At 52.9% G+C, this 24507-nt stretch overlaps 2 protein-coding genes across 3 annotated transcripts; one reads left to right on the top strand and one right to left on the bottom strand.

Moving 5' to 3' along the window:
* Positions 1-3160: 3160 nt before the first annotated feature.
* Positions 3161-8183, bottom strand: SYT8 (synaptotagmin 8). The gene is made up of 9 exons (XM_069016960.1): positions 8011-8183; positions 6391-6513; positions 5870-6027; positions 5629-5724; positions 5228-5395; positions 4827-4994; positions 4512-4629; positions 3985-4118; positions 3161-3896 (listed from the first exon to the last, which is right to left on the bottom strand). Exons 2-9 carry the CDS (start codon positions 6494-6496, stop codon positions 3663-3665), a joined length of 1182 nt encoding a protein of 393 aa, XP_068873061.1. The 5' UTR covers positions 6497-6513; positions 8011-8183; the 3' UTR covers positions 3161-3662.
* LOC138111359 (cytosolic 5'-nucleotidase 1A-like) lies at positions 7255-17800 on the top strand. 2 transcript variants are annotated; one of them, XM_069016962.1, is made up of 7 exons: positions 7255-7311; positions 11844-11902; positions 12573-12740; positions 13111-13240; positions 13753-13875; positions 14949-15127; positions 15660-17800. In XM_069016962.1, exons 2-7 carry the CDS (start codon positions 11858-11860, stop codon positions 15960-15962), a joined length of 948 nt encoding a protein of 315 aa, XP_068873063.1. In that variant the 5' UTR covers positions 7255-7311; positions 11844-11857; the 3' UTR covers positions 15963-17800. The 2 variants fall into 2 exon arrangements, with proteins under 2 accessions (XP_068873063.1, XP_068873062.1); XM_069016961.1 differs by lacking the exon at positions 7255-7311 and adding an exon at positions 10111-10518.
* The last annotated feature ends 6707 nt before the right edge of the window (positions 17801-24507 follow it).

Below are 24507 nucleotides of genomic sequence, written 5' to 3' on the forward strand. Positions count from 1 at the left end.
GGAAAAGGGAGCAGGAAAAAGGGGGAGAAAAGGGTAGGGAAAAGGGGATAGAGAAAGGGAACTAGGGATAAGGATCCAGGAGCTGGAGCTTTTAAAAAATAAACCCATGCATGACAAAAGTACACATTTTGCTCATAAAATTGCAAGGCATAAAGATGCTAGCTAAGGAATATTTATAAAGCAGGCATGCTTGCTCCTAGTGAGAAGAGCTTAGATGCTCTTCAGCTCTCAAAAACTCTAAGACTAGCCAAAAAATCTGTGGCTGGAGGACCGCCAGCCCATACCCAGGCCGAACGATGACAGCCCGTAATCATTTTTGTCTCACTGCAGACGACTGGTGACAAGCACATATGAGGCTCAGCCTTCTCCTTGTGCAGCTCTCCCATTTGATTTCCTTGAGTGCAGGGACAAATACCAAAAAAAAAAAAAAAAAACCAAATGAGGGAATAATTAACTTTGGGGGGGACTTCTGGAGGTCAGAAGTCTTGGATCTGGATGTAAATAATTGAAATTATAAATCTTAATAACAAACAAACACCTCAATTTTCAATGCTTGTCTCTTTTAACAGAACTCTACTTGGCCCAAGCCCTGCTTTTTGCCTTGCCACTGAGCTGCAAAGCCAGTAATTAAATGCAGGGAGACAAACTCCCCATCCACCACCTGGGCACCTTGGATGGCTTTGGATACCGGCTTTTTGCCCCCTTAACCCACCAGCAAAACCCTCTTTGCCTCTGTGATGCAGGATCAGGCAAGGGCTGGCTCCTGCCTCCTGGAAAAAGCCACTCGGACGCCTCCAGCATTGCCACATGGCTAGCAACTGGGCCTGCAGCTATGGGAACGGGCCCGCACAGCACTGCTGCCTTCTCTCCCTCTCGCACACGGGCTCCATCTCCAGAAGAAGAAACCTTGGCTGGTGAGGCTCTGACGGAGGCCACAGACCAGATGACACAGAGACGCAGCTCAGAGCACGTACTGCCCTGCCCTCTAGATGCAGACACGGGAATCCAGCACAGACACAAGCTGAGGAGTTGGTTTTCCCCCTCCTTTACTTCTCGTTGCATCTTCCACCCTCCAAGTGCAGGAGGAGCACTGGTGAGGCAGAAGGTGCTCAGACATCTGGCTTTGATGGATGAGGGACAGCCACCCCCACCAAGGCCACAGGGAGGTGAAAAGGAGATGGCTTGCACACGAGACAGGGCTGTCTTCCTTCCTGCAAACAGGCTCCCGAGCAGGCTGTGTTCATTTGGGGTGAAATAAGGCATGAAATGAAGCCCAGATCCACCAGCCCTGCTTCAAACAGCTGCCAGCAGATACTAAGAGGATCCTGCCAGAGGAAGAGAGTGCTCAAAGCCATGCTGTAAGCACACACGGCTTACTGAGAAGGAGAAATGATGACAGAGGGAAAAAGCAGCCTTGGCAGTGCATTAAAAACTGGAGCTGGGTGGAGAACATCCCCACCTGCTCGCCTCTCCCTCCTGAACAAACAGCTCGGTTTGCTGAGTTTTACTGCACAAAGGATCACTCCAGGTTGCCCAGAGCCAGTCCAGCTGGGTGCTCGCTCCCACATTCCCTGGCCCATCCCCTAAAAGCACCATGGGCTTCCCTCTCCAGCTCTGCTCACCCAGCACTGTGTGGGTGATCCAGGCACTGAGCAGGGCCAAACCTGGAGAGAGAAGGGGCAGGTGCTGGTATGGGGGGTAACATTTCTCAGGGAGGGGCTGTCTCTGCACCTTCTTCAACTGCACCTGTTTTGGGAGTAATATGCACATACTTTTATGCCCAGCCCCATAAATTATGCAGTGAACCTCAAGGCTATGACTTCAAAAAAGGGAGACTGAAAAAAGCACACACACAGAAAAATAAGAAATGCCTGTTCCAAACACCTCCAACAGCCCTTCTTGATGCTGCATGGCCCTAAATCACCACAACAGCATCACCAAAACCCAACCTGGCAATAGATTTGGAACCCTAAACCCAATCCAGAGATGTTCCCTTCTGCACAGCCTGTTTTAGGCTGATTCTAAGGTTGAGACTGAAGGCTGAGGCTTTAAAACATCCCTTTACAAGTCTTTCTCAGGTGACTGATTTCCTCCTCCATCTCATTAGCGGCTGCCAGCAGATGCTGTTTCCCCAGCAGAAGCCACACTTCGCTTGTTACAGTCGTCTCAAAACCACCCTGTCATTTCTCCCCTCCTCATGGCCACAACGAAGCCTGGAGAATATTTATCAAGAGGCAGACACAGCAGCAGCTTTTTACGGTTAAGCTCAGGTCATTAATCTCTATCGAGACTTTTCATAATCTTCCTCAGCTTCATGTTTGTTTAACTCTTGGATAGTCGCTCTGTGGAGCTCTGGGTAATCACAGATTAATTGCTTTTTAATATTAATAGCTTTCCATTAATGTGCCAGGCTCTCTCCCCTCCAGAGCCCAGGCAATAGCTATTAGCACTGTGCCTGCCGCTCCCTGTGGTGAAAAGGACTTTGTCTTTGGGGCCAAAATTCTACAGTATGAGCCCAGATCTTGTGTTCTGTGGCTGCTTTGTAGCAGAAGTATTTTAGAGCAAAAGCAATTCCCTCCTCCTCTAGCCCAATGCCAGGAGCTTCCTCCTGCAGATGGCTCAGAGAAGCTGTTCTGGAGTCACCCCAAACTGCAGCGTACTCAGGGGCATGTAGGGGCACCACTCCAATGCCCTCATCTTTCTAGGAGTGATCTTTACTTACGTAGCCCCACACCAAGGCCCCACAGAGCAGGGTGGGACAGGACATGTGGCCACAAAAACCTCCCAGATCACACATGAAACCTGCTCAGAAGTGATGTGAGGGCTGCAAGCCAGCCTTTACCACGGTGGTGTGATCACAGCGTGAAAGCAAGAGCCTCAGGCCCTCCACCCTGGCAGGACCTCCACATGCCAGAGGTGCAAAGCTTGCTGTGCCACTCCTGTAGGACCATGTCAGGTGAATGGAACTGACACTGTGCATCTTCATCTGTGTGGTCCATGGGGATGGTCACTGGTGAGTCCCAGAGCCTGAGTCATCTCAGTGTGCACAAATCATCATGGGCTGAGAACAGGCTAAGTGTGAAGCCACATTGCTTCTCATTTAGCCTCTAGCCAGGACACAGAGCACACTTTGCAGAGGCACTAAAGAGCTACTCCTGTGTCTCCAACACCTTCCTCATCCACCTGTATTCCTTTTGTCAAGCCTCTTACATGCTTCAATACTTTGGTCTTGTTTAAAAGCCTTCACAGGACACATAAAGCCTTTCCAAGAACACAATTCTTGCAGAGTTACTCACAACCAAAGAAACTTCCTACCCATGCCACTGGCACATTAACCCTCTGCTTTATAAATATCAACAGACTCTGGTTTTGGATGAGCCTGAAGCTCTGTGTATTTGCCCCCCAGCCCATGAGCAGTTGGGATGAGCTGGCTCCTGTGCCCATGCCATTCCCTCTAGTACCCTCTCCTCCATGTCCAGCCTTGCCCTGTCCCAGGTGTTATACAGGGCATGAGCTGCACCAGCAGCCAGATCATCTCTTGGCTAGAAGGAGTCCCAGTCCCCTTTTTGCTGACAATGAGCTGGGACCAACATGTCTAGAACTTGCTGAGCAGAAGCCACTCACTCCTCCACAAGCTGCTCTCTGGGTGGAGGAGACCCCCACTATCTGGAGTGCAGGGGCAGCTTGAGGTGGGACTTCAGTCCCAGGGCTTTGTCGACCACCTCTGGGGGCTGCAGGATGTGCCACTGGGCGAGGGGCCGGCGTGGGTTGGACAGCATGTCAGACCAGTGCCGCAGCTGGTTGCCCGTGGCTCGGCAGCCCAGGAAGAGTTTGCCGATGGGCTCATTCTTGGTCACTTTGTCATGATCCCAGACGGAGATGACCACATCCACATTCTGGGGGAGACACAAGAAAGAGGGTCAGTGGGAAGGGGGTTGTTCCAGTCTGGACCTGCTCAGCCCTGGGCACTTCAGGGAAACCCACCTGGATCTGACTGAAAGGCACCTCAAAAACAAACACCTCATTGAAGTAGGGGCTTAAGGTGTTTTTCTTCACACTTGTCTTTTTTTTCTTCCATTTCTTCCTGTTCAGTATGAGATGAACCTTGACAAAAGGATCTGAAGAGAGAGAGGACACACCTGGCACAAATGACAATTTTTGACTGAAGAACTCAGCCTCAAAACAGCTTTCCTGAGCCATTCCCAAGGAGACCATGAAGCCCTACTTGTCACTCCTCATGGTGAGACAGGTACCTCAGAGTTCACCTCCTCCTGCCAAGCTCCCTGTACGATCCAGCCATGACGTTTCCTCCTGGGAGATACCTCCAGCACTGCCCAAAGCTGGAGTATCTGTGCTGGGGGAGGCTGGGAGTCAGCCACGGGTTGGGTATGGTGGTGGCAGCAGGAAGCAGGTCTTAACACCAAGAGCTTTCAAGGCTTTGCAGCTCTTGGTGCCACCACTGGGGCCTGGGCAGGAGTAGGAAAGTCTGAGCACAAGCAGCTCCCACTGACCTGAGAGTCCATGAGAATCCATCCGCTTCAGTTGCTTGGCTTCCAGGATCAGCACCGTCAGCTTGCCAGTGCTGGGGACGTAGCGCAGTGAGAAGCAGATCTCACCCAGATGCTCCTCCTGAGATGGAGAGATGCCAGCAATTAGTACCAGGCAGAGGAGCCAGCTCACCTGAGGCTGGAGCACCAGGCTGGCCCCAGATTTCCTGAGCCTCCCCCACTCTTATGCTCGCCCCTAAGGGCTTGCTTCTTGGGGTGGTGGCAAGCCAAGCAACAGCACATCCCTCCCAGCAGAGCTTCATGCCCACCAGGACCAACCTCCACTTTACTGGCCACCGCCAGGTCACTCCACTGCTCGATGACATGCTGCAGGTTGACGCTGGCCAGGGGCAGCCTGACCTCACCAATGATGTCATGCTTGGCAAAGCGGTTGAAGTCATAGATCTGCATCACCAGTGTGGATTCAGACACCTCAGCCTGGGGTACCTGCAGGGAAGGACACAAAAGCCCAGACTCACTACTCAGTGGGAGCCCTGCCCCATGGGATGGAGTGGCAGATACAACAACAGGTACGTTGTACAAACTGTACATACTCTCTCACATTTTCCAATCCTGGTTGTACAGGCATCTCCCTGTCTGGAGAGGTTTTTGCTCAGGGAGCAGTGTCTATGCAATACTCTTGATGGGAGCAAAAACCATCATTGGCTATAGTTTTGTACCTGGAAAGTGAAGCTCTCGTTGAAGATGGGGTTCAGAGTCTTGCGGTAAACCTTGGTCTCATATCTCTTCTTCACATCAGACGTTAGGTAGACGATCACATATGGATCAGATGTGCCTCCGCTGTCCATGGCCTTCAGCTCAACTGCCTGCTTCACACCAACTTTCAGCTGGAGAGGAGTGAGGCACAAGGTCACCAGGTGGAGGAGGATGGGCTCAGGCAGCTGGGGGCTCAGTGGGAAGCGAGTGCAACAGTGAGGAACGCCTTCACACCACGCAGGCATGAGAGCTGGCGGGCTGCACGCAGGTGGGAGAGGGTATGCCCACCTCAGTGGGCAGCCAAGAGGGACCACACAAGAGCACAGCTGTTTCCCTGCTGTGCCATGGCCATGAGCATCCCCACCTCCTGTTTGTGGAAGTTGTACTCCAGGGAGTACTGCAGCTTTCCTCGCCACTTCTGCTCTACGCCCCGCTCCAGGTCCTCCATCTCAGGCTGGACCTGCGGCAGAGAGCAACACTACCCTCAGGATGCACTCAGCCATGTCCCTGCCATGCCGTGCTCCCACCAACCCTGGGGCTGGGCAGTGCAGCAGCAAACCTCTCAGGGAGGAGGGAGGTGGGATTGAGGGGAAGGCAGGACGCACAAGGCTGGTCGTGGTGGAGTTGCTGACGGCACACAAGCCGATTCTCTCCTTCTTCTTGTGCTTCTTCTTGCTACAGCAGCACTTGACAATGCAGATGAGGAAGAGAAGGAGGAGAACGGCCCCTGCTACAGCCACAGTGATGAGCGCCCATTTGGGTACTGGTGCGATTTCAGGGAGCAGAGTTGGATAGAAGAGTTAAAACCAAGCAAAACATTTAGAGTACATTTAAACCCCTTCCTGGTGCTTCAGCATTAAGGAGTTGTACTTCCAAAATTGCCCCTAGAATCCTGGACAGACCCCATGCAGGGAGACTGAGGCTGAAGACCATTCCCCAAATAGGTAGCAAAGATACCCTCTGCTCCTGAAGCAGCATGGTACCACTCTGCAGTATTCCCACCCTGATGGAGCCCACTAGAAAATGGAATTTGAAGGGAGGGTGAAGTGAATACACAGCCTCAGAGTCCAGCAGCTCCATCAGATAATGCTGCCTCAGAGAGCAGGGCAAGACATGCTGTACTCACATGGGATCCAGCTAAGCCAGCTGTCCAGGGAGCCCGGCCAAGCCGTGGTGGTGATGCTGGTGTGTGGGGAGGCCGTAGTCCTGCCTTTCCTGGCTGCCACTGCCATGGCTAATCTGGGGTGACCTGGGAACACAGGTAAAATTAACAGGGTGGGGATTTCCTTTTGGATAGCATGTGTGCTGCCCGTGGCCCAGGGCTTTAATGAGAGCAAACACAATTAAAATATAGAGCCCAGGGTAAGCGATTAGAGCTTGGCCACATTGACAATGAGATGTGAAATGGAGCGGGAGGGAGCCACTGGCACGGAGGGCTCAACACCAGCAGGCCCCTCCCATACAGCCTTCTCTTTCATATCCTTGCAAGTCTGCTTACTGAAAGGGGAAAGACTGGGGGGGGTCGAGGGTGTTTTGAGAAGAGGAATCACCAGGCTGCAGGGGACAAAACCAAGAGCTGTTATGTGCTGGCTCCTCCCTTGGCCAAGCAGCTTGAGCTGAAGAGTTTGCTCAGCTCCAGGAAACCCCATCATCAGCTAACACCCCTTTTTGGCTATTTTCCCTCTTGTCGCAGGGCTGAGGAACAGGAAGGTTTGCTCCTGGGCTTGCAGCAGGGCTGGTGCCCTCGTTGCCGGTGGCAGTGCTGCCACAGGCTGGGGTCACAGCGGCTCGGAAACTTTCCGTGAGCCTGGCCTGAGCACATGGCAACGCTGACACAGCCTAAGGGAGGGCTTCAAATTTAAAGCAGGATGCTTTTACAGCACTGCTTGCCCCATGGCAAGGCTCTTATTCTAGCATGAACGCTTCCTCATAGCCAAATTCCTTTCGCGTCAGCCGGAGAGGTGTGCCCGGAGCCGTGCTGCGCGCTGAGCGGGTCTGCAGCCACCACGGCACGGCTGGCACCCAGCCCCGGTGCCCGGGCTGCCAGGTATGTGCCTTTGCTGCCCCAGCCTCCTGCTCCGCGTCCCAGGGACTCCCTGCTCAAGCGGCCAACTCCGCCTCGCTCTGCCTGCGCTCTGCCCGCGCTCTGCCCATCCCAAGGTGCTCCTTGCATGGGGATCTTCCCGGGGAGGAGGAAACCGTGTCTGCACTTCCCCTCGCTGAGCCCGCGAAGCCAGCAAGAACCCTTTCTTTTTCCAGCAGTGTGCTTTGCTGCATGTGGGCATAGGGCTGGAGTCATCCCTACGGCGACATTGCTGGGACAATGAGGTGCAGGTTAAATGACTTGTCCAGGGCCACCTGGGACGTCTGTGTCATTGGACACCCGAAGCTCAGGTATTTAAGAGGTGCCAGGCTGCAGCTTTGGAGTGAAGGGTGGACAGGACAGTATAAGCTAGCAGGCACCCACTCAGCACAGAATTAGGGGCGTCAGTACCTTTGCCTGTGTCACATTAGCCTAACACTGACCCTGGTTTAAAAAAACTCTTTATCCCAACCCTGAAGAATGAACTGAGCCACCGTTTTGGGAACGATGGGGACAGCCCTGCTGCAGTGCAGGACAGGAGGCATAGTCTCAGTGGGCAGTCTGCAGGGAGCTTCGAGCATCCATGTTCCTGGAAAAGGGGCAGGGAGAACCCTGATTCTTGCTCCCACCCCGTGCTGACTGGATTCCCGAATCCCGACTTACCGACAAGTATCCTTCCCAGTGTCAGTCTCCCTTCCCTGCTGTGCAAGCTCCAGTCAAGCCACCACGTGTGGCAGGGGCATGTTGTGGGCTGAGATGGGACCCCACCGGGCACGGAGCTGAGGGTGCAGACGGGATGGTGGCTGCACTGCACAGCCGAAACAGGAAAGTCTGCTTTGCCAGCCCAGGAACCGGGTGGCCCCAGCAGCTCCGCCGGCCCCACCTCGCTGCTGACCCAAGCGGTGCTCATGCAGGCGAAAAGCCAGCGGGGAACTCCCTGCTGGACCAGGAAGCAAAACCTGCCCTCCTACCTGCAAGAAGCTGGAGGGCATCGCTGCCCAGCTCCATGCACTGGGAAATTCACTTCTCCAAGTTATCCCTGCAGCGATACTGGGCTGGACTGTGTGGCTGCAGGCACTTAGCACAAGGGGATGGACACTTGCAAGGGGATGGGTGCATGACTGCATCCATCACTGGTGAGCTCTGCACTTGGGGAGCCCAGCTCCTTGGCCCACAGGGCTTGCACTGTGTGAGGGCCTGTGAAATGTGTGTGTGGATGAATGGGAATGACCCTCTCCAACCCAGCAGGGAGGACAGACAGGACAAGGCAATAGTGCTTGGGTGGTTTCATCCTCCAGCACCAAGAGAAGCACCAGGCACACAGCCAGGAGCAATTTCACAGGCTTCCACTGCATTAAATTTATGCTTGTTAACTTCTTCCCTTGCTGCCAGTTCAGCAAAGTCTGCCCCAAACCTGGCTTATCATCACATAAATTTGGGGTGGTGTCAGAAGCAGGGAACAATGCTGCAAAACTGCTGGTGCCTAATGGCTGACGTAGTCATGGGAGGAGATGCCGTGGAAACCAGACCTGTCCCAGCTCTGGGCTACCAGTCCTTCCAGATTTTCACATGGCCACCAAGGCATTGCCACAGTGGGTGCCTAGCCATGGGAGAGGGGCTAGGGCTGCCCCTCAGCCAGCCAAAACACAACCCCACTCACAAGGGCCTTGCACTCCTGCTGCTCAGAGAAGCACCATCTCCAGGAGCAGGAGAGGCAGGAATGATCCTGCAGAAATGATGCTGCAGTAAACCTCCAGGGGAACTTTTTGCTCTAAACTGGAAGTCCCAAAGGATGCACGGGAGAAACACATTATGGGGTTGGGGGAATAGGGAATACTAAAATTCCAGGGAATTTTAATTCCAGAGAAAGGGTGTCTGCATATGCACACTAAAAGCTGAGCACATAAGTAGCCTTTTCAATGGGTGTTTGCTAGAGACAGCTAAAAGAGAAGAGATTTAGATCTTAGGAAGAAATTCTTTATTCAGAGGGTAATGACGCACTGGAACAGGTTGCCCAGAGAAGTTGTGGCCCCATCCCTGGAAGAGCTGAAGGCCAGGTTGGATGGGGCCCTGAACAAGCTGATCTGGTGCATGGTATCCCTGCCCATGGTGGAAGGGGTTGGAACTAGATGATCTTTAAGGACCCTTCCAACTAAAACCATTCTATGATTCTATGATCTCAGTGAGACCAAGCTGCACAGGACCCTGGTGGCCTCCCTTATTTTGGGAGGAGTTGTGGTGATCCTGGTGACAGCCTGGTGTCATGTAGGGGGACAACTGCTTGGCCTTAGTGCAGGTGAGCTTCGTCTCCTTTGGCAGGAGCCAGGCTGGGCAGGCTGCAGCAGTGGACCACTTCCAGCAGTGGGGAAAGGGAAAAGCTGCAGGATGAGGTTCTGTGCCAGCCCCCCTCCTGTCATCCTCTCCCCCCCACACCCCTGACAGTCACACTCTTGGAGAGAAAAGGGGTGTTGAAATATGCCAAGACCATGAGCCCCACAGGGCTGAGTGCCACACAGCCTACCCAGAAAAGTAAAATCCTAGCCCCAAAATCAACCCTGCTCAGGACAGCGTGTGAGAGATGGCTTTCAGAAAAGAAGGGGAAAGAGACCCAAAGCCATTACAGTAAAATTGCAAATGCGCTGCACCCAGCCACGCTCTGCACCTGCCTTTGCTCCCCGAATCCCCGCACACGCTGCGAGTCACTCTGGACCGGGTACCCTTATTTTTTCCGGTCAAAAATATAACCATTCAGGGGCTGGGAACTGAGAGGACTAGAGGCATGCTATAAACACTCCGGCTGCAGAAATAAGACATCGCGGGAGCGCTTGTGGACAGCGATCAGCCACTGAGCACAAACTCCCAGGGAGCTCCGGATGCACGAACAGCGCCGAGTCCCCTCGCCAGGGTGACCGCGGCTGTGTCCCAAGCCAGGCCCAGGCGACCATAATCCTGTGTAATGCACGCTGGGAAATGCAGTCTGGCCCGGGCACGACGCCAACCAGCTGGCTGCCTACAAATCCCAGCACGCCGGGGAGCGGAGCTGCACCCCATCCCGGCTCCTGCCTGCTTCCTGCAGCGCGGGCACGGGGAAATATAAACAGCGGTGCCTTGGGCAGAGTTGGGATGCTGCCGCTGGACAGGCTGTGACGGGGAGCAGAGGCAGCGCTCGGGGTGAGTTTGGGCTTTTCTCTCCAGCAGAACCCTGTCTGTGTGCAGGGGTAACATCTGCTCCCTGCTAATTAGCCGTAGGAAGAGCTGCGGGGACCAGCAGCACCCGGCTGGAATGTTTTCCTGCGGTCTCGCAGCGAGACGCGTGCCTGTGCAGATCCGTGTGTCTGTATGCGAACAGCACTGCGGGTTATTGGGCAGGGGGATGGAAGGGAGAACTCGGGCTTGGTTTGCAGCGCTTGGAAGAGCGAAGCAGAAATTAGAGGTGTGTTCTCCGACCAGGAAGGGCTGCTCAGCTCCTTTGCCTCCTTGCATTTAATTTTGACTTTCAGAAAATACTTGGCTGAGATGCTGGCAGAAGAAAGCTTCTGTCCGCTCAGCTGGGCGGGTGTTTGCCACCCTCTGCCCTGCTCTCTGGGAGGAGACCCCTTCCCAGCATGGGCCATGGGGTGGAGGAAGCAGAGGGATGCTCAGCATCTCCTGACTTTCCAGGCACCCCTGGCTGGGAGAGTAGCTCTGCTGCAGGACTTTCTACTCCTCGGGCAGTCGGGGAGTGCACATGCAAGCACTGAGCCCCCCATGGCAAGGCTATGGCTCTCAGGGCTGGCCAAGTGTGCTGCCTACTGGCCCAGGCAACTCTTTGCTGTCCCTGAACAATAAACATTAATTAAATAAAACTGGGGCAAAAGACAGGTCTCTGTGGAGACCCTGACTTGTCCTTTACACTGCATGTTGGCTTTGAGCTCTACTTGCACAGCCCCCCAGCACAGTAATCAGGTAGGGCTCACAGGGCTGTGGAGGGGCAGACCGGTGCCATCGTGGGGGTCTCAGCCTGTATCCAAGCCCTCACCACACATCTCTACTTACTCTGGCCTTTTACAGGTGCAAATGAGCTACTGATGCAGTGAACTCCTTCATTTGTTGATACAAATTCATCATTCAAGCAAAAGTAGCAAAAAAGGCAACAAGGATGTGAACTAGAAACCTACCTGTAAGATCTAACCTATTTTGCCTTTTAAAGACAGCCTTAGTTTGCGTGGAAAAGAGCTCCACAACAACTTTCAGCAGTTCCACACAGAGAAAAATACTCTGAGAAAAACAAAAGTAAAAATAAAGCAGTGATCTGTGTTTGAAAAGCCACTTTTCCTTCACATTTAATTGGAACTATTAGAACAGTTTTTCTCAGAGCAAAGCTGCTGTCAGCAGAAATAGGTTCATTTGGGCTGCTGTACTTTGCGTGTAGGACATTTCCTGTCTCCTTTCCACTCTTCCCCTCTCTAGATTGACTATATTATAATGTCAGTTTAATTTTATATTTTCTCTTAAAGGCTGAGATTTGAAGATGGCAAAGCCGGAAAGCACAGTCATAAACACCAATGTAAAACAGGTAAAAGGCTGTTCATTACAAAACACACATCCTGTATTTCCAAACCAGGTTTTGAAATGCCACTGCAGGAGAGAACACACCACAGCCCAGAACTGTGGTGGCCTGAATTGCTCATGCCTGGGTTTCAGCAGAAGTGGCCTGTTCCAGGGCTGCTGGGCACCTGGTCCCAGTGAGGTCCATGTGATTTCCCAGTTGCATGGACAGGGCAGGTACATTTGCTCACACTTAAATTTTGGAGCAGCCAGGGAGAAAGCAGCAGCTTCTCTACACACACAGAGACTTTATTTGACTGTCCAGAACAGACACAAACAAAGGGTAAAACAACCAGTACGTGCAGAGAAACCCAGCAGTACCCAGCTCAGCACGAACAGATGATTGTGGCTGTGCTGTGCCCACAAACAACAAAATTATGAAGCAATCCCCTCTGTGTGAGCTGTCCTTGGAGCATGTGGCACTTATCTGACAGGTTAGGGTTTCACAACTGCCAGCCCCATCCTTGGTGGCCTGAAAATGAAGACTGGGTGTGGTACCTCTGGCATCAGGAACTGTGACACGGGGTGATACCTCCAGCACCCAACCCCACCACTCTGGTTGGTGCCCCCTGCTCACCCCACCTCCATGAGCTCCTTCTCTAATGTCCCCTGACTCCTCTTTCCTCCCTGTCCTGCAGAAGGATCCCAGCACAGCACTGGTCATTGCTGTGACCACCAGAGCCATCTTCAACCTGGAGGAGGAGCACAAGCTCTACCTGGAGAAGGGCAAGGAGGAGTACACAAGGCACCAGCAGGCCAACCAGGACAAGCCCCTGCCACCAGGCACAGCGTTTGCCTTCATCCAGGTGAGTACCACACCTGGCTAGGGGCACATGCAGACACTCACAGCATGGGGTGAAAGCTCCGCTTTCCCAGCTTCAAGTCTCAACTTCAGTCACAGGGTGCAGTTAGGCCTTTCCTGATCTCTTGGCCTCATTGCAGGGCATTGAGACCTGTGCTCCTGACCAGTCTATCTCCCCCCTGGTGAGGTATCCTGCTCTCTGCCCTCCTGATGATGGCTTTTGCAGAATGGTTGCTCTGTCTGTCTCTCCATAACATGCCAGCAGTGCCATAGCTGACAGATGCAGCACAAACCACTAACCTTAACTACAAAAGAGCCCCTGCAAAGCCACTGCAGTCATGCCTCTTTAAAAGAGTCCCATCTTCTCCTCACAGGCAGTGCAGTATGTGAACAAGAAGATCCTGGAGAACAACCCAACAGAGAGGGACCTCTTTGACATCCTGGTGCTCTCCAACAACAGCCCAGAGAGCGGCACGCGCATCATCAGCAGCGCCAAGCACTATGGTAAGGGGGACCCATCCCCGGTGATGCCTGATTGCCCTGGGAGGCTGCAGAGCAGATCAGGCACCACAGTGCATCATCAGTGGCAAACAGAGAGCCAGGGGATACAAGGGGAAGGGGGGAAGGGGTTCTCCTGGAGCCCAGCTCCCTTCAGCCACGTCCTTCAGACCAGGAAGTCTGGCAGCATTTTGCACGGTCCGGGCATCTTCAGGCAGCTACTGAAAATAAAAACAGTTCTTTGAAAAAAACACCCTAAATCCCAGAGTGCTGTCATGAGGAATGCTCATTTAAGGGAGGGATGGAGGGAATATTTAACTGCACTCTGCAGTTTTATAGGAGCAACAACAGATCAAGAAGATGCAGCAGGGACACAGGCAGGTTCCCCACACACCAGTGGAAAATGCATTGCTCTGAGCTCTTGCTCTCGCAAAGCACACCAAGACCCCCAGAGGGTGTGAGGGGCTGTGAGGAGGATGTTGCTCCATAAGACTTCACTCACATCCCTTGCCCTGAAGGCCTGGAGATCTCCAAGTTCTGCTTCGTCAGTGACGAGGACTCCACACAGTACCTGAAGTCCCATGGCGTCAAGCTGTTCCTCTCAGCTGACAGGACAGATGTCTGCAATGCCCTCCGGAGAGGTGCGTTCTTCCCTCCGTCCCACGTCCCCAAACCCACCACACTTTTTCCAAGCAGCTCAGTACCAAGAGACAACACCAGAACCTGTGATTTCACAGGGACAAGGGGTAAATGCCACATTGATTACCAGGACAGTCCTGAACGGTTCAGTCTCCTCTTCTGTCCTTACCAGTAGCCTGCAAACACACCAGGGTTGCTCAGATGCCCTCACAAGTCACTGAGTGCATTATGCATCATTCTGGACATAGCTCTGCCATGGGCATTCCTGCCTGGCATTTAAGCATTTCTAACCAAAGATGCAATTCCATTCATCAGTGAGAGTTTATCAGTGATTCCCAGGACTTTGTGATGATGCCACAGAGATTTGCTGTCTTGGTACATGCAGAGTTACTGTGTGTTCAGTGATAGATATAAGCACGTGCCTGACCTCAGTTGGAGGGAGTGCAGTCTCCCCATCTTGTCTAATGGGGTTAATCACCTTCTTATTAATTTACTTGGGTATGAGCACATCAGCTGGCCACTGTCCTTCAAGGTCAGGAGCAAGCCATCTGCAGTCTGGACTTTGCTTCACTACACAGCACATTCCTGGAACCTCCTTGAGAGAATCGTTGCCCTGACAAGTGTCTCCCATCTGGGAGCCTGGGTCCACATATGAGGGTGGGCAGGGAACAGCTTGTAGGAAGAGACTGTAATTAAGCCAATTACCACAATCAATGGAGATGCCAGCCCATATTATTCACACGACAGAGTGCTAAATCTGGGCATTAAAGATTGAGGCTTGGCAGGGTGAGCAAGCACCAGGAGGAGGGCTGCTCATGCCTTGACAACCACCCACCATCTCTTACCACACCTCAGTATCTCCCCAGACCTCGGTTTCCAATCAGCAGCACTTTCTCAGGGGATGACAAAGCCATGGAAAGGCTGGGCTGATTCCCCCAGAAAGCTCCCTGGCTTGGAGGTCCTGGCATGGTGATGTGGGACAGGACTGCAGCAGATGTGTAGGGAGCAGCTGGCCATGCATGAGCTGCCCCAGGGAGAGGTGTCCCTCCTGACCCCACCTTGCTCTGTCTCACAGGGGTCTCAGCAGCGCTCGTCTTCCAGCAGGAGGTGCAGGCCCCCAGCACTCCACTCCGCGTGGTGTTTGATGGGGATGCCGTGCTCTTCTCCGACGAGACGGACCAGATCTTCCAGGAGCAGGGGCTGGAGGGGGCGCTGCAGTACGAGCGGGCGATGGAGGCCATCCCCATAGGAGACGTGAGCATGCCACCTTGCTTTCATGGGCACCCACAGGCTCTGCAATCTCTCCCGTTAGGGCTTTGCCATGAGCAGTCTAAAAAGCACAAATCCTTGCAGATTCCCTATGCATCCACTTCTCAGTCCCTGGTGTGGGCCTGATCTGGAGTCTCACTGGAAATGGAACTGTTATCTCCTGTAAGTGACCATCAGCTCCTAAATATCTAGGATTGTAGTTACTCCCAACATCACCTTTTGTAGGCTGTGACCTTGCTGTCTAAGTTCCTGCAGGACTCAGACCCAGAGGCACTGCTTGCTGAGATGTACCTTGCTGGTCACTTTGGGATTAGGATGAGCACCTTAAGGCTCACCTTCCTCCCAGGGACCCCAGTGCACAGCACCAGTCCCAGCACTGCCCAGTCCTGCAGCCCACAGGCATTGTGTGCTCTGCACAGCCCTGAGAAACCGTGGAAGAAGAACAAGTGGCTTGTACAGGCAGAGTAGGTGTTTCCTTATTTCCCACACACTCCCAACTGTCTTGCTGTGCTTCTAGGGTCCCCTGAAGGCTTTTGCCATGCACCTTGGGAAGATGCGTAAGAAGTTCGGCCAGGAAAAATCCCCCATCCGCACCTACCTGGTGACAGCCCGCAGCGGCCGGGACATGGGCATCCGGGCCATCAAGACACTTCGGGAATGGGGTCTGCCCATCGACGAGGCTTTCTTCATGGATGGGGCTCCCAAGGGCCCCATCCTCGCCCAGATCCAGCCTCACATTTTCTTTGATGATGGGCTTCATAACATCCAAGGGGCTCAAAATGTGGGGGTACCCTCTGCCTGGGTGCCCTCCTGCTGTTGATGGGCTGCAGGCCAGCAGTCCTCCCTCCCAGCAGCACAGGCAAAATTTCTGGTGGAGAAGGAAAGATCTCCTAACGTGCAGCAAGAAAATCTCAGGGAAAGGGGAGGAGAACGTGGACTCCCATGCAAAGCTTGATGCGTATTTCTGCTCCTGATAAGAGGTCCTCTGCATCTTAGGATAAAGCCAAAAGACAGCTGCTCTGGGACAGAAGGACACCTTTGCTGTGACACTGAGGACTACAGCTATGCCATGTAGGACCTGGGGACTTCTCTCAAAGAAATAAGTGAAGCTAATGCCACCCACACAAGCTGAAGGAAGCAAGAAAAAAGTGCTAGTTTTGGCTGTGCTCAGACAGTCTCCAAGATGGAGCAGCACAGGAAGGACATCAGCCTGTTGAGCCAAGTCCAGGGGAGGGCAACCAAGATGATTAAAGGGCTGGAGCAACTCTCCTGTGAGGAGGGGCTGAGAGAATTGGGATTGTTCAGCCTGGACAAGAGAAGGGTTCAGGGTGACCTAACTGCAGCCTTCCAGGACCTGAAGGGAGCCTACAGGAAAGATGAAGAGGGACGGTTTACAAGAGCATGTAGTGACAGGACAAGGGAGAATGGCATCCAACTGAATGAAGGCAGGTTTAGATCAGATATTTGGAAAAAATTCTTTACTATGAGGGTGATGAGGCACTGGAATAGATTGCACAGGGAAGCTGTGGATGCCCCATCCCTGGGAGTGTTAAATCAGGTTGGATGGAGTTCTGAGTAACCTGGTCTAGTGAAAGGTGTCCCTGCTCACACCAGGGTGGCTGGAACTGGATGATCTTTAAGGTCTCTTCCAATCCAAACCATTTTATGATTCTATGATTTATTCCCAAGATCTCTGCCTAAAGGGAGCACTCAAGACCCTGCCTCACCAGACACACTCAGCCTGGTTTCCTGAGGAGACTGATGTGCTAGTGAGTGCTTCAGGTAGCTCCAGCCAAACTCAGAAGAGGGAGAAAGACTTCAAAATTGTAAAGGACCTACAAACCTTTTAGAAATGGGTGAATGGGTTGAAGAAAGCCAGCCCAAGCTATTCCTCCTCATAAAAGAGATTATAGCACAAGACAGCTTTCTTTAGGCATGCACACTGCTCACAGAGTGCTTTTGGGAGACAGACCTGTAGCACACTCAGCTCCTGGAGCCTCAAGACAGGGACAAGGCTACAACCCAGCACTGAGGTCCATCCAGGAGATGGAACAGCTCCAATGTCCCACCAGGAGAGGGCACTGGAGATGGGCTGTCTGCAGCGCAAGCCATGGAGGGGCCGGGGCTGCAGACCAGCAGTGCAGGGGCTGGGGCAGGACTGGGTGCTGCGGCCAACCTTAAATGGATCTCCAGGCCCATGGGTCGAGGGCATGGGTGGGGGGTCTCAGGAACAACTGCTCCTTGCACATGAGGTATGTGGGTGTGCTAAGTTCCCTGCCTGACATCACATCCCTCCCTCATACAGGGATGCCTTTCCTTTGGCAGTTTGGACTCCATTCCTAATTTTCCTGGGGACCAAGCAACCCGCCAAGTTTCACTTGCAGGTTTTCTTTCCCCAGGGCTAGATGGGAGTTGCCACTAGAGGCCACTGTGCTGCCTGGGGACATGGCACCTCAAATCCCTGCCCACTGTCCAGAAACACCTCATAAAAAAACTGGCCGCACAGGCAGCAGCGGGATTATGGACAAGGAGATAAAGATGATGCTGGCTTCATTTTTTAAATCTCAGTGTAATAAGAAAATTATTTTTAAAGGCTTCACAAGTGTTGCTCTCACCAAAGCTTTTTTCCCCCCAATAAATAAATAACCAAGTATCCCAGTGTGCATGCTTGTTCCTCATGCCTGTGTCTAGCAGTGTGGGAGGAAGGGTGGGATAACTCAGTGCTCCTTTACACACATTCATTTATTTATCAGGTGTTAGACATGTTCATCAAAATGGCTTAAATACACAAGAAATCTTCAGTGGGCTTTGGATTAGGCCCCTGAATGTCATCTTGTATCTGTGTCCCCAAGCTCACTCCTGCTACCTTGGGCATGGGGACTCTGCACATCTTGCCTCAGCAAGGGGAGCTGCTGGCCCTGCCATGCCACTGGCAGAGGTCCTGTCCCTGCCATCGTGGCAACCATGTGGGTCCAAACTCGGGGCTGCCAGGGCAGGACAGGGATGCCCATGTGCACAGATATGATAGGAATCCACCTCCAAGGAAGCAAAGCCTGGCAGGGTCTTGGCACCAGCAGTCTGGCCCCTGGCCCTTTTGCTCAGTACAGATGCTGAAATTAGATGTTTTGAGGTAGCAACATCAACAACATCAGCCACTCATCATTCACTAATAATGCTAAGCAGCCATCAGCTGAACAAACATTAATTACAGGATGCTCCAAGCATGCGCCGTAAGCAGGTGCAGATATTCATCCCACTTTCATGCAGCTCAGATACCACCGAGCTCAGCAGTGTGATCCAAGTGCCCACCCACAGCCCTGCCCACCAGGCACAGCCCCCTGCTTCTGTGGCAACTGGTGCTGGGGACACGGACCCAGTGCTGGGGGTGACCGTGCTCCTGGGCATCCACCACTCCAACCCATTGCATTTGCCGATGCCTGGACAGGGCCAGCAGGAGCTTGGTCACTGCCTTGGGCGAGAGGAAATTAGCTGAGTCAAGGGTGGTGGGGACAGGCCCATGTGAGCCGCTGCAGCGCGTGGGATGCTGAGGCAGGGGAAAAGCGCCACATGCCTTCCTCCAGCACTGTCAGCACAATGGGGGATGACAGGGCAAAACATGCCCAAAATGGGAAAAAAGGAAGGAAACTCCGAGCTTGTGGGATTGCATCATATAGGGCCAAGTACAGCTGCTTGAGGCCATGGTTCAAGCTTGTAGCATCAAAACTGCCCTTATTGCCCTGCTCCAATGATGTGCCATCAAAAACCACCCTTTTCTGTCCTGCTCCAAAGATGGAGCATCAAAAACACCCTCTGTCAAGGACTGCTGCAGCTTCATGCCCTGCTGCAAGGACAAACTTGCTGTTTCTGTCTTAGAGGCATCTGTAATAAGTTCATTAATGCTTGGGATGCTCCTCAGGTTTTGGCTTTCTGAGGCATCTTAAGCTCCCTCCTTGAAGGGGTTGCTGATGCGCCAGGCTCTCATGCTGCTGCTGCAGCCTGAAGAGGGTTTAGCTGTTGGGGCTGGTCGTGGCATGCTTCTCTGATACCTGTTTCAGGTTTTGCTGGCCAGGGCAAGGCAGGAGCAGGCCACACTGCCGTGCCACCATCACAGATAGGCTCCCTTTGAAGCCTGCTGAGTTTTGCACCTTTCCACTCCGGGAAAAGAAGTGCAAAGGAGTGCAAAGGAGTGCAAAGGGGACTCTGAGGACCTGCACTTGATTCTGACCATTGCTTTCCAACAACCCCCCGTGACCCCAGCCAAAGCTGCCTGGTGTCTGGGTTCCCCTCTGAGACACCCTCCTGGTCCAGAGAAGGAGGTGGGCCCCTGCTCTGCTCAGCCACAGGCAGGCCAGCTCCCTCCTCTGCAGGGCCCAGTTCTGCCAGCGATGCCAAACAAGTAGCCCTTGTTTTGGGGTGGAGCGCGTGACCCCAGGGATCAGAGGCTGCAGCTGGTTGGCCCTGAGGAGTTGTGGGAGACCTTTGCCCAGGACCATGCCCTTAATCCCCGACTCACTGCACCAGTCAATTTAGGGTTGCAATGCTAAAAACAAAACAACTCGGTGCTAAGCAAGAGAAAGGGTTTTATGAAATGGTGGTACTGCAGGGAGGGAAGATTGGCAGGTATTTATCTGCTAATAGAGATCTGCAATGGCAGTGTCCGAGCTGTTCAGCTTCATTGACTCCTGGCTGCAGCAGGAGAGGATGCTGGAGGCTGCAGGACCTGGGCGCAGCTGCAGTGTCTGCCAAGGATGCTCCCACACCTCCCTAACCTACAAGCACCTTTGGTCATGAGCACTGAGCAAGGCATCTTTACATTTTTGACCATAACCCTAACCCTAAGTCACGCTGGTGGCAGTGTACCTTGAGAAACACTCTGGAGTTCTCAGCCAGAGAAGCCGAGATGCCACGTCCCACGCTACAAAAAATTATTAACAGGCTGTTCTGCATGTAGAACGTCAGAGGGAGGGTGTGTGAAGCCACAGACTGTTTGCCAGTGTGCTTAAAACTGGTTTCAAGAGCTTAACCCCAGGCAGTCACACTGAAAATAGTGGCTGTGGTAGCAAGTGAAGATGGAGCTTAGCACAAAGGTGACAATAAACTAGAATTCAGAGCCTTTGTGGAAATAGTGACACAGCAGAAACTGCCCCAGGAGGTCCAGATTGACTCACCAAATCACCAGTGAGAGCTGGTTGCTCCCACTCCAAGAAAACACATTGCAACTTTTAAGCTGATCCTTGGGTTGCAATGGGGTGTTGACCCTCATCTTTCTGAGTCCACACTCCTCTCAGGATCAGAAGTCTCAATTCCTTCAGTGTTTTGTCACATGCAGGAGACATGATTGCATAAATGATGGTCCTCTTAGGGCAGATTCTGCTGGAAACTAAAGGAAATAATTAAATGACATCTAGTGCTGGCAAAGAAAATTAAATGGATGGTGTGCTTGGATGTGGCTGGAGGCACTTCTCTGAATCATGATGGAAAACCCATCAGCATGCCAATACCCCCCCCCCCCCATCTGAAGCCAGGCTCACGTGGGGGACAGCAGCAGGAATTGCCCAAGGTGATGACAAGGTGAGTTGGGTCCCTGTATTCCCCATCACATCCTGGCGTAGGTGGGGATGAATCAATACCATCATTTCCACTTAGCACCCCATCCCATCAGCCGCAGGTCACGATGCCTGCTGCCAGTGTCTGCCAGGATTGTTGTTGCCTGTCCCTGGCAATTTCAGCCTGCTGCAAAATAACTCAGGTGAGGCAAACAACACGAGATCCCTGCCCCGAGGAGCAGACAGGACCAGCAGCCAGGGAGGGGCAGGTGCCCTCCTCCCCAAGGTGGTTGCCAGGTGTGTCACCAGCCGTGGGGGAGGATGAGGCAGGGGATGATGAAGAACATCCAATGCCGAGCAGGGTCAGGAGCGGGCAGGTGGTGTGGGGGCGGCAAGCATTTGGGCAGGGCCATGGAGTGCGTGGGACACAGGGACAGGAGATGTCAAGCTTGGCAGCAGCCCACTGAGGCAAGGTAGTGTGTAAGTAAACCCTAGTGAAGACACCAGAGCATCTTAAAGGCCATAAGTATATTTGACTTACAAAAGCCTTTCTGTTTTTGTTTTTTTTTTAATAGCTAGGGAAAAGATGGAAGAGCAAGATGTGATGGAGAAGTCCATTGGAGTGAAAACACTCCATGTTCAAAGGCTGCTGCAAATGGCCCTGATGAGGATGGAGCCATGCTCAGGTCTCCTGCCTGTTATGACATCCACTTGTGTCACGCAGCTACTAGTGAGCAACCCTCACCCGCCGCCAGGATCACAGTTTGCAGCATAAGGGACACCAAGGGAAAAAATACCACCTAGCCTTGGCCTTTTGCAACTCCACTTAGCATCTCCCCAAGGTCACTGCAGCCCATGATGGCAGCCAGAACATGTTTAAGCCAGCTGCAGGCCAGCTCTGCCTCCAAACCAGCCTCACCCAGCCAGCATGAATGGACTGGGGATTGCCACCACCCATGATGCCAAGGACATCTTCCCCAGTGCCCACAGAGCTGGGAAAGGATGGCCAGGGCCTGCATGAATCACTTTGTTGTGCTTAGTGCAACCCCTCCTCTGCTCCCAGGTTTCCCACCACCCAGAGCTGCTACTAAACTACCTTTTAGGCTTGTTTTGGTGGGTGTTACCCTGAAAAAGGGTGTAGTTTGGGATGTGCCGGTGCCACTGCAAAACGCACCCTCACCTTGTAAATTGTACATCAGTTTAGGAAACGGTGTAGGGAGTGGGCGAGATCCTGGCACCGTGCCGGGAAAAAGTTACCACTGCTTCACTTGGGATCTCAGGGAGGGTGAATCAGGCTCCACTAATGAGCTGCATCCAGCACCTTCACACCGGCACCAGCACCAGCGGAGGCAGGGTGTTTGAAACCAGACTTGCCCAGGCTTGTGCACCTGTAGGCTCTGCTCAGCTCAGATGGAAGAATAATTTTCTCTTTTAGCAATGAGCTTCAAAATCAGAAATGCATTTTTTCTGAATTTTAAGATGTCCTCTAAAAATCCCACCCACGGCTGGACAAAATAATAATCTGCATCTCTGAGCTGAAGCTTTCCTTGCCCTGTAGGTCATTGCAGTTCACGACACTGGTACCACTGTGATAAATAAATTTAGGAAAAAAACATTGAGGAAGGGGCGAAGGCAAACACACAGACATGTGTAAGGACAAAGAGGCCACTGTAGCAACCCTGGCAGAGGGCTGCCAAACTGCAAATGGGAGACCTGCTAGAGCCCCCCTAGAAAAAGGCATTTGAAACTGAACATGAGCCAGTGTGCCCAGGTGGCCAAGGAGACCAATGTCATCCTGGCCTGTATCAAAAATAGTGTAGCCAGCAGGGCTTGGGCAGCGTTTGTCCCCCTGTACTGAGCACTGGTGAGGCCACACCTCAAGTGCTGTGTCCAGTTCTGGGCTCTTCTCTGCAAGAAAGTCATTGAGGTGCTGGAGAATGTCCAGAGAAGGGCAATGGAGCTGGGAAAGGGTCTGGAGCACAAGTCTTATGAGGAGCAGCTGAAGGAAATGGGGGTGTTTAGCCTGGAGAAAAGGAGGTTCAGAGGAGACCTCATCGCTCTCTACAACTGCGTAAAATGGGACTGTAGTGAGGTGGGGGCTTCTTTTCCCAGGTAACAGATGACAGGATGAGAGAAAATGGCCTCAAGTTGTGCCAGGCAAGCTCTGGACTGGATATTGGAAACATTTATTCCCTGCAAAACTGATCAGGCATTGGAACGGACTGCCCAGGAAAATGGTGGAATCACCACTGCTGAAGGCATTTAAAAGTCATGCAAATGTGGCACTTAGGGACATGGCTTAGTGGGGGACTCGGCAGTGTTGAGTTAATGGTTGCACTCGATGACCTTACAGGTCTTTTCCAACCTAAAGGATTCTATGTTTATAAACTAAGGTGCATCAGATCCCTGCTTGTGTGGCAAAAGGGCAGGTGGGACACCCTGGTGTGACTTGCAGAGGAGACCCCAATCTCCCAGAGCTGGAGCTGGGGTGCTCTTCCCAACTGGAGCTAGTGAAGCTGAGTCATTTGACCCCACCTTGGGAATCCTCTCAAGCAGGCACCGAGGTTGCGAAAGCATTGCCAGGCCCCAGGGGCGTGTCACCCCACACCCACAGCTGCGGCTGCAGGGGACAATGCTCTGGTTCACCCCTTAGAGCCACGGGGGATGCAGGGGGATGCAGGGGGCTAGGGAGACAGACCAGCAAGGAAAGGGGTTCATCCACTGTGACTAAAATAGGAGTGAGGAGGGATAGCTCCTCCACTGTGTCTCACAGGTTCTCTAGACACCTCAGCCACAGCACGCCCTGTTTGCTCCACAAACAAGGAAAAATGTGTAAAAAACCTTGAGCCCAGGCTTGTGCCACTCTATCTTTTTAAGATAATATGGCGCAACTCTCATGGTCCAAGCCTATAAATACCCAGACATGCTCCCAGCTCCTGGTTAAGCATACCCACTGTACCTCTCAAGGCTTTAACATCAGGGCAAACATTCCACAGAGGTGCTGAGGGAGCTTGAATGCAGAAATCCTGGCTCCTTGATGGAGCCACTAGCCCCCCAGTATGCAGGCACTGGAGTGTCAGCTCTAAAACCACTGGTGCCAAGGGACAGAGATGGATTAAAAACTCTGGGGATAAGACCCTCAGTCTCTTCCCATCCTGCAGGCACCCAGGAGAGGACCAGTATTGTAACATTCCCTGACACAGCCCCATTCTTCCTTTTTCCCAATAAAGCATTGGGAACATGGGACATGTAAGTCACTTAGAACAGCCTTCTAAAAGCAGCGACCTTCTTGCACTGGTATGAGAGCAGTCCCAGATGAGGACACAAGCCTTGCTGCCATGAAGCTCAAGCAAAGGCTCATTCATAACAGCAAAGCTTGTTTGCCTTTAATCCCTTGGAATCAAAAAAACCCAGACACAGCCTGGGTCCAGAGTTCTTTACTCTGCTGAAGCACTTTGGTGTGCACTGTGTGATGGTACGTGACTAGGATGGCATGCTGTCCTCACCAGCCTATCCCTGCACTCTGGAGCCCACTCCATAGCCATGGAATTCTGGCAGAGACTGGCCAGACTGGAAATGCTCAAGGAGGAGCTGCCTTAGGTGCCCCAGCCTGGGGCCCAAGGTGCAGGTTGCCTAGCCAGCTACAGTTTCCCAGCCACTTCAAAGAGAAGGGAGGAGGGCTGGTGGTTCACTTGCTCTGCCATAGGCTCCAGGAAAGCCTATAAGGGATGTAGTGGAGGCCTGGGCCTGGCGTCAGGACTGTCCTTTCTGTCTGCAAAGCACATTTGCAAAGGGGTTTAGAGCCCCTGGGGAGGGTGG

This window comes from Aphelocoma coerulescens, chromosome 5 (genome assembly GCF_041296385.1).
Source record: "Aphelocoma coerulescens isolate FSJ_1873_10779 chromosome 5, UR_Acoe_1.0, whole genome shotgun sequence".
NCBI lineage: Eukaryota > Metazoa > Chordata > Aves > Passeriformes > Corvidae > Aphelocoma > Aphelocoma coerulescens.

Bases quoted from the DNA above. Each gene is read 5' to 3' on its own strand.
- SYT8 (XM_069016960.1), bottom strand. From the start codon at position 6,496: ATGGCAGTGGCAGCCAGGAAAGGCAGGACTACGGCCTCCCCACACACC. The intron at 6,028-6,390 runs GTGAGTACAGCA...AAATCGCACCAG, and splicing joins CTGGCTTAGCTGGATCCCAT to TACCCAAATGGGCGCTCATC. The intron at 4,630-4,826 runs GTTGGTCCTGGT...TCTCCATCTCAG, and splicing joins CGGTGGCCAGTAAAGTGGAG to GAGGAGCATCTGGGTGAGAT.
- LOC138111359 (XM_069016962.1), top strand. From the start codon at position 11,858: ATGGCAAAGCCGGAAAGCACAGTCATAAACACCAATGTAAAACAG. The intron at 13,241-13,752 runs GTAAGGGGGACC...CTTGCCCTGAAG, and splicing joins CAGCAGCGCCAAGCACTATG to GCCTGGAGATCTCCAAGTTC. The intron at 15,128-15,659 runs GTGAGCATGCCA...CTGTGCTTCTAG, and splicing joins AGGCCATCCCCATAGGAGAC to GGTCCCCTGAAGGCTTTTGC.